Below are 9,259 nucleotides of genomic sequence, written 5' to 3'. Positions count from 1 at the left end.
ATATATATATATAATATAGTATATATATATATACTATATATATATATATATATATATATATATATATATATATATATATATATATATATATATATATATATATATATATATATATATATATATATATATATATATATATATATATATATATATATATATATATATATAATATTATTGTTCTAGACCCCCCCATGGATTATTTCAAATTTGGGCTCAAATGAAAGGGGAAAGTCCCAGCTTTTGAATGATGCAAAAATTAGCGATGCTTATTTTAAAAAAATAAAGATATCTCCCAGAGACACCGTGAGTGATTTGAATGAAATATAATTTGGAAAATTGGCGCCATGACTTTTATTTGCTACGAATAAAATTAAATAGGGGAGATTAGGGGATAATGACCACATTCCAATTGCTTTTTCCAGGTGAGTTTGTGTAAAATACTCATGATTTGCAGAGGTTTTGCTTCTGTGGTAAAAAATAATAGATCAATACATGACTTTAAAAGTGTGCGAAGATAAAATTAGATTTTATGAAATAGTGAGAGTATTTCTTGAAGTCATTGATATTTATTTTATATTTTTACATTAAATGTCATATTAACACCTTAATTCCATCCATAGAAAGTTTTTCGGTCAAAGGAATAGTTATTAAAATACACACGTTTGTAACTGCCTAGATTCTAAATGATCATAGCCTTAGATTAGAAATGGCAATGCTTGATACAAAATTAATTTAGAAACGTAAACATGTACAAAATGCACATTAGGGTGATCCAAAATTGCGCTATATCTGGGATTTTGGAAGCTAAAGCTTCAAATGATAGCTTTGGGTGTAGGAAACAATCTGTTGTAAGGCAGCGACTCAGAAAAAATGATGTTAAGAGGTCGCACTGGTTCGATTTTTGGAAAAAGGGCATGTTTTCGACATTTTGTCCTAATAACATTTTCAGATCTTGAAAAAGTATCAAACATGTGTCTCTAATATTTTTTAAATTTTCTTTATAATGTTAGTTTTAAACTAAAAATATATTAGGACTGTTTTGAACTCTCAATTTGTACTGTATGATTTTTAAATTACGAAGTAGGTACTATGAATTTTTGTAAAAAGAGTAATTAAAATTTGTGTACTTTGGATTAAGATTTTTAATCAACATTTAATACAAAGATGCTCGACGTTATGATGTGCAACTTTGCAGAAGAAAGTGTATATCTTTGACTTGTCGTTTCAAAGTAATTTAAGTTTCACTATAGAAAAAAGTCACAATTTTAAAATTTTGCTAAGAATTGTTTTATATTATGATGTGGATGAGTTTCGACCAATCTAAGAACCAAATAAACTCCTAATATCAAATTTTTTCATCCTTTTATCAATCCTTGAATCACCAGAAAATCCATTCAAAGTTTCTGGATTTCTTATGGATTGAAGGTCGTGTTACCCATACTTGGGTGACGGTTTGGTGAATGTGTTATGGCTACAATCACTAAATAAATTTAAAATAAAAATCTAGAGAACTAGTCATGGTTGTTTCTGCTGATTCAAGGATCGATAAAAGGATGAAAAAGTTTGATATCAGAAGTTTAGATTGCTCGAAACTCATACACATCATAATATAAAGCAATTCTTAACTAAAGTTTGAAACTTGTGACTTTTTCACTCAAAAAAAATTGAATAACTTTTTAACGACAAGTAAAAGCTATACACTTTCTTATGCAAAGTTGCACATCATAACGTTGCGCATCTTTTGAATTCAATGTTGATTGAAAATCTGTAATAAAAAGTACACTTTTTTTTTAGTTGTAATTTTTTTTCACAAAAATTCATAGTATTGCGTAATTTTAAAAATCATACATACAAATGAGAGTCCAAAACAGTGCCAAAATATTTAAAGTTTAAAACTAACATTATAAAGAAAAATTAAAAAATATTAGAGACACATGTTTGATACTTTTTCAAGATCTGAAAATGTTATTAGGACAAAATGTCGAAAAAATTGAACAAGTGCGACCTCTAAACATCATTTTTCTGAGTCGCTGCCTTACAAAAGTTTGTTTCTTACACCCAAAGCAATCATTTGAAGCTTGAGCCCCCAAAATTCCAAACATAGTACAATTTTGGGCCACCCTAATGCACATATATCCGCATTCATTACAGCTGAATACTTCTTCCATTTAATTTAAATTTATACTGCAGAGCATTCATTCGAAAAACATAAAAATCGCAATTATTTAAGAACCACCCTACGCTACCAACCCATCCTCCACCCATCAGCGACGACCGCATCACGTCCTTCAAGACACACACTGTAGATACCCATGCCAAACTCTTCTTCTTAGTTTTGCTTGCCTTACTTTTCATCAGTGCAGAGTAGGTAGTCTCGTTTCGAAACGTTGCACAAAAACAGCTGTGTATAGGTGTTGGTTGCTGATGTGGTGATAGCGTTTTATTAAATAGAATCTGGACGAAACGGCACGAACCAGACGGAAGAAGGTGAAGACAGTAGAAGTGCACACACACTGACACTGAATCCTGTTTTTTTTGCTTTCGCTGGCTGGTTTCGCTGGTTTCACGTCGTCGTCCGCATTCGCGGTGGTATGCGTGACTAACGTTTTCGCTCGATTGTGTAGGTCCTTTCGCTAAACTGCTGATGGGCTGGCCGCCGTCGAACCGAACAATACGGTACCTACAGTACCTACACTGTCCCTGGCTGAGTTGTGTTGTTGGGGTTTTCTTCTTCTACGCCTCGCATACCAACAATATTTTGTAATACACTCTCTCTCCTCTGCCGCTGTAGGGTGGTAGGCAAACCAGTTATACACGAATCGTTTGGTAGCAGCCGCCAATGCCACAAAGTAAGGGATCGAAACAGAACGAGGTGGAGAAGACAGAGGGGTACACAACAGTCAGCTCAGCCATCGTCGTTCGGAGCCAGACCTACTGCTAGCTAGCTAACTAGGGGTTCGAGTGCGGCCTGAGCGGACCGTTCGTTTCAAATGTGACGCGTTCGTTGGTAGCTGCACAACGCTTTTCTTTGACGACGACGGTGGCATCGAAACGGTTTTTAAGTCTCTATCCGTCGGTTTTCTGATAGACAGTTTTTGACTTTAGAGTGCATACACTATTGTTCTTGACTGTTGATTTGATTGTTTTTTCTCCTGATTTTTCGGAAGTCACGGATTGTAGGTTGCCTCTGGTTTTAGCAGAGCAGCTGTCGAAACTGCAATAAGAGCCGCTTGCACGTGGCTCTGTGTGTGATCTGTTTTTTGCACCACGCATGGAAAAGTACTTATCGATCGGGCAGAAGTGGAGTATTTTGCGCAACGATTCAGGTGCATGTGGTGTCTGAGTGAGGCGGTGCAGCTGCAAGGGTTATGTACGTATATCTCTCGTTGATCATTCACCCATCCCGATAAGCTGATTGCAGTGAAGAGTAGCAGCGTTGTTGGTGTTTTTGACAGTGAAGGTGATCGATCGGCTCTAGTGGGAGTGAAATTGCAAGTCAAGTGCGACGAAGTGCCGTGGAAAGGAAACAATGATTGCATCATTTATTCATTGTAGTAGCACATCAGCACATGTACATATGCACTAAGAGGAGAGGGTGGTGAGATAAATGTGACTGCAGTCATAAACGGAAACGAAATATTGCGACAGCAAACACACGGAAACGAAATTAGAATATACATTTTTGATAGCGCAAGGATATCGTCGTGGTGGGTGGATTCTATCTTGTGGAACATTGTGCGGTGTTAAGTGGCAAAGCCGATAAAAATTTAACCTTTGAAGTGGTGTTTTGTTGCATTAAGCTAGACTTTTGTGACAAGTTTTCGAAACACCGATGGGGCAGCGAAAATTATTGATGCAAACCATTCGATTGGGCGTATTGCGTTTAATGTGAATCTCTGGATAAAACAATACCTAGTTGTGTTAGATTGGTGAAGTTGTTTGTTTGTTGGAAAGATAAAATTTTCGAGTGAAAATGTCGGTTCAAGCGAAACGTCAGCACTGTTATCTGTGCGATTTGCCCCGGATGCCCTGGGCCATGATTCATGACTTCACAGAGGCTGTTTGTCGGGGATGTGTCAACTACGAGGGAGCCGACCGGATTGAGCTGGTTCTGGACACAGCCCGGCAAATGAAACGAATCCACGCCAGTGGCGGCGGAGGTGGTGGCGGGAGCTCTGGAAGTGGTCCCAGTGCCGGCGGCAAACGTGGTCACGAAAATGGAGAAATGCCACACAGATCCGTGCCACAGGCCCATCACCATTACTCGGTTCGTGCCGGACCAAATGGGCCAACTTTGGTAGATTTCACTCCGAAACACGAACCACACGACATCGGGGGAGTTCGTCCGGCAAGGCTTCAGCAGCATATTCCACCGCATCATATGCCGCCTCATGCTGCCCGGCAACAAGTTCCGCCGGCACTTTCAGTGAACCTCAAGCGTCCGCCGCCGGAGGACGACGAACATGGGCCAATGGACGGGCCGACGGGAAGTGCCAAACGAGGTGCCGAAGACCCCTCGGGCCCAATGCAGCGGCCACCATTGACTCGCGGCGAGTCACTGCCGGCGGTACCGTTCGTTCCGGACCGGCAGCCCAGCTACAAGGATAAGCATCCGGTGCGGACGGCTTCTTTCGATGCAGCTACCTTCAAACCAGCTGGTAAGTTCGTCCCTTTGGTGAATGTTTGTACTTTTCTTTTTCTACTTCTTTTAACCTTTTTCTACAAATTCCTCTAAAAATAACAATCGATTGTTCCCTATTCTTTTATCTGTCAAACAAAATGTGGGCGTTTTGAAGTGTGTGAGCTGTGATATATATTTTTTCAAATTTGTCAGCAATGACTGGAAGGAAGTATCCTTAATCTTTTTTTAGAGTACCGTTTTCCATCTTGATCTTTAACTGTTGTCCTGTTGTCTCGTTCCTTCCATATAGCATGATCTTAATCAGTCTTTTCAATAAGGAATCCAACGTTTTCTTGTTTTTAACAAAAAAAAGTTCCGAAAAGAGTTTTTAAGGGTAAACAAACTCCCAAGAAAGTGAAGAGTAAAGTTGCATTTCGTTAAGTTTCCTCGAAAAAACTAACGATAATTTCCTATAAGAATGCGAGAGCATATTGCACCTAACTGTAAAACAAGATCTTTGTTCCCGGACCCAGAATGGGTATGAACTCTGACAACATAAAGACCTTTTTCCCAGTATGAAACCAAACACTGACTCGAATCAAACATCTAACCATTTCTCTCAAACGTGCCACCAATATCGTATGTATGATCGGAATAGGAAACGGTAAAGAAATTAGAAGTAAAAACTCGTTTTCCTCACTCCCAAACCCCCATCGTAAGCGAACACTTTTGGGTTGGAAACCGTTAGGTGATCGTGTTCTTACCTCTCTGAAGATGTTGGTTTTTTTCCTGATGTTCTTTGTTTGTTGCTGGTGGTACTTCTCTTCTTTTAATCCTCCGGTTTTCAATTCGATTCCCTATTCTTGGTTTCTAAACAATGTTCCTCGGTTCGTGATGGATTTTCTTTCCTCCGTCTTCTGCCTGTTGTATGTCTTCTCTGCCCACTTTTATTTATAGCAATTATCCGAAGGCGGAAGAACGGCTGCTTTTTGATGGAATTTGTTTCTTTAAATTTTTAGGAAAATAAACTCCCAGCAACTGATTTTAAAAATTCAAGAAAAAATAAAACTAAGCCTACTTATTTTGATTTAGAAATATGATAAGTACTGCTGATGACAAACTGGACAAACCTTATCAGCTTTTTAGCCAACTGTGATTCTTTTCTCTCCGCAAAAGATAACCAATGAAGCTCTGACGTTGATGCATCCAGGCCTACTGGCAAAAACAAGCAATTTTCAGCGAACACGGATAATGATGATGAAACGATCGAAATGTCAGCTGTTTTCCGGCAGTCGTCTGCCGGCACGGCATTTGTGCATGACAACACAACCGAGAGTCAGATCGAGTCGTCTTATTCGAAAAACCTTCGTCGAAGGGTGTGGTTGATGATCATCCTGCCTTTGCCATGCCTTGTGACGAACCGTTCTGTTTGGTGCAGATCGGTTCTCCTGTCCGTCTGTTTGTCTGACGCTAATGGCTGACGACCGACCGATTTAACGGGAAGGGTTGTTGTATTCACGTTGTTGCTAGGCAGGCGGTAAGGATCCAGCTGATGATGATGAGTCGGGCGTATCCTTGAACTTGAAACCGGCTTGACGTGACGCACTCTCAGGTGCTGCTTGCTGACGTCAAACGAAATACTCGCCTGCTGTCAGTCTTTTCGAGCGTTTTTGTTTGGTTGAAACAAAAATAAAGTTGGTTGATCATGACAATTCATTTTGTTTCTAGTCGTGATTTCCCGATTAACCAACGTTCTATGGAACTAGCTTTTAGAATCTTACACCACTTTCAAAGACAGTTTTTAAAACGCTACTCAGCTGAAAATTTAAGTTCTGGTTTCACAATCAAGATAAAAAGAAAGCTACTAGATGAAAGGAAGCTCGATATAAAGAGAAGGCAATTCGAGTTTTACAGTTCTACTAAAACTTGGAAGTGCGCTTACTTGGAGAATTGCCGCAGCTTAGGGGAAAACTGGTTACGCTGACACTGAAACATGCTCGATTATTAAGATAACAGAATTTATTTATCTCATTATTCGGAAACTTTGTCTTTATCCTTCGAATCCGATATATACATTTAAGAATGCAGTCAGGTTAAACTGAAAAGTAACCTAAGGTACATAGAAGTTCCATATTGGTGTCAGTCACTTGTAATATGAACGGTGTTTCAGAAAAGACGTTGATTGCCTGTGTGCTTAAGTAGATAAAACTCGTAACTGAACCGCCCTTCCAGTTTATAAGTTTGTTTACTTAGAGTACTAAAAGAGGTCTAAGTTTAAAACAGTTTGTAATTATCTCACTCAACCAAATGTGAAATCAACTGGCTTTCTTGTATTTTCCATCCCACAGGAGCCATATGGCGACCGTGACAAATCCTTATCCGGATCGCTAAGTTTATCAGCAAATATTTGAAATGTGGCCATTTGGTGTTAACAATCTTCAGAACATTCATGTGAATTGAGTCTAGTCGGTCGTCCAATCGCTTTTTCTGAGGCCATTTCGCGTCATCGCTGTTCGTTAGCTCCGGCTGATTTGTCATGAAAACGGCGACACTCTTCAAATCCTCACAGTTGAAACAAACCGGACGGCGAGGCCTGTAGCAGAAAAAAAATGCGGGAAAAAATAACCACCACAATTGTACGCCGCTTGGCTGGTCACACAAATTGTGTAGTTGTGCCCATAAAACAAAAAAAAACGCCAGAAAATAAATGGAAACAAGACAACCTCGAAACGAAAGAAAAACCATGAAACACGTCGCTATCGTTCGTCAGCCAGCTAGAGCGCTCGCTGCAAAACCGTGCTAAAACAGTTCGGCAACGTCGCAAACGAGTCGCGGCGGCTATCCTTTCGCCGCCGTCGTCGTCGCTTGTTCGGTCGCCAAAAATCATATGTGCGCCATACACCACAACCCTACTACAAAAGACAAAACAGCGAGCTAACAGAACGTTCGTTCAGGGCCCAGCCATCGAGCAAGCACATGAAGTTGCCTAGTCTCTCTACGCTAGCCCACAATAATCGATTTAAACCGGTTTTTGTCTTCCTTACGCCGCTGCTTTTTGGCATTCGGCGAAGAAGAAAACCGAGAAAACCTCGCGTGCACTCCTTTCCCTTTCCTCTCACGACACGACGACACGACGAGGATCGGTCCACCCGTTCTTCGGCGTGTGGAAGGAAGCTGAAAGCTGACTGACATTCGCACTCGCAACCAACACAACTTCGCTTACAGCATTTGGTTGGATGTACCTATAATTCGTATAATTACGTCGTCATTCCGATCGTGTTTGGTGTCGGGCGGCGCGTTTCCACTTTTCCGCCAACCACCCAGTTTTCCCACCCAGCGAAAAGGGAAGTCGAATCGTCTCGCCATATCGTGCGCTCGGGCCCAGTACGTTTTCGTCGCGTGCTTCGGTGTGTGTCTCTTTATGTACACACACGGCGGACGAGTCCTTCGTGTCGCGTCGCCGAATTGCAATCTCCCGACCGCGTGTGTACACAAAACAACGTGGCAACAGCGCACATGGCCATCTCTGATTGGAATGGACTAGGGGGGAGGAAGTTTGGAAACAGAAAGAAAAACAACCGCTTCTTGGCTTCCGTCCACCCAAATGGAATACCAACCACCCCCTCGTTCGAAGCGAGAAACACTGTTGCCACGTTTCGGTTGGCTCGTAGTTGCCAACCACAGACGCACACACAAACACGAAAATGAAAAAAAAGAACTGGTTTTGGTTCTGCGAAAAATTTAAAGCTAGCTAGCAGAGGAGAAGTGAAAAAAACAAACATTCTCTTCATTGCCTCGCCAAAGCACGCCATTACGGGGCGAATGAATTTCCGACCGAGTTCACAAGACAGAGAGGGAACGTGCAACCCGTCAGCCAAACAACCAGCCCTGACATCATACACGGGAAAGCATCTTTCTTATGGTTTTTTGGTCGAGATAAAGTATTTAAACTTTTAATAAAAACCAAATACAAAACTTGGTCTAATTCCACACACTTGAGACTTTTATTTCTTAATGAGGATTGGAAAAAACAAAATTTAACGAATCAACACAGAAAACAGACGTACAAGCTCGAACAAAAAACCGTCAAAAAAGTGTGTAAAATTTCAAATGCTATCACCAAAAATACGTTAGAAATTGACTGCAAATAGTGTCATCTATTGCGCCGTTCAATTGTTACAAATCAACTTTTAAGTGCCCAGTTTTCGAAAAGGCGTAATCGTAGCCAAAAAACAAAAATTAGTTCAAAAAGGGTGTTGGGATTTTACACAAGTTTCGTGGGCTAGCTTGTACGTCTGTTCTCTGTGGAATCAATTAAGGACGAAGAGATTAAAGAATATTGACATGAGTTCTGCCATGTAATAAATCTGTATTAAGTTTTATTAGAGCATTCGAAAAAATTTGAAACACTTGCAAATTTATAAAGTCACTCGTATAAGAAGATCTGCAGGGAATATTACAAACATTCCGTAGAACCATATCATAATTCAAAATAACATGAGAAATTCACTCGAAACTGGGGCTACACACCACAATTCACGATATCTTTATAGAAGTAGAGACTTTCACACAAGTACTTCATGTTTCGTGTGATAAAACCTGTTTAATTTTTGTATGAACCGAAAGTTAAAAAATACC

General features: G+C 40.2%; 1 protein-coding gene across 3 annotated transcripts in view; it reads left to right on the top strand.

Annotated features, from left to right (window-relative positions):
• Nucleotides 1-2,978: 2,978 nt before the first annotated feature.
• LOC129751536 (interferon regulatory factor 2-binding protein 1-like) overlaps nt 2,979-9,259 on the top strand; it is a 64,546-nt gene continuing 58,265 nt past the window's right edge. For all 3 annotated transcript variants that reach the window (XM_055747090.1, XM_055747089.1, XM_055747088.1), the window contains exon 1: nt 2,979-4,658. In XM_055747090.1, coding sequence (XP_055603065.1) covers nt 3,974-4,658 — 685 coding nt within the window. In that variant the 5' untranslated portion in view covers nt 2,979-3,973. The remainder of the gene's footprint in view (nt 4,659-9,259) is intronic.

Source organism: Uranotaenia lowii, chromosome 3, assembly GCF_029784155.1.
Source record: "Uranotaenia lowii strain MFRU-FL chromosome 3, ASM2978415v1, whole genome shotgun sequence".
NCBI classification, from domain to species: Eukaryota; Metazoa; Arthropoda; class Insecta; order Diptera; family Culicidae; genus Uranotaenia; species Uranotaenia lowii.
This window is presented reverse-complemented; position numbering and strand designations above follow the sequence as displayed.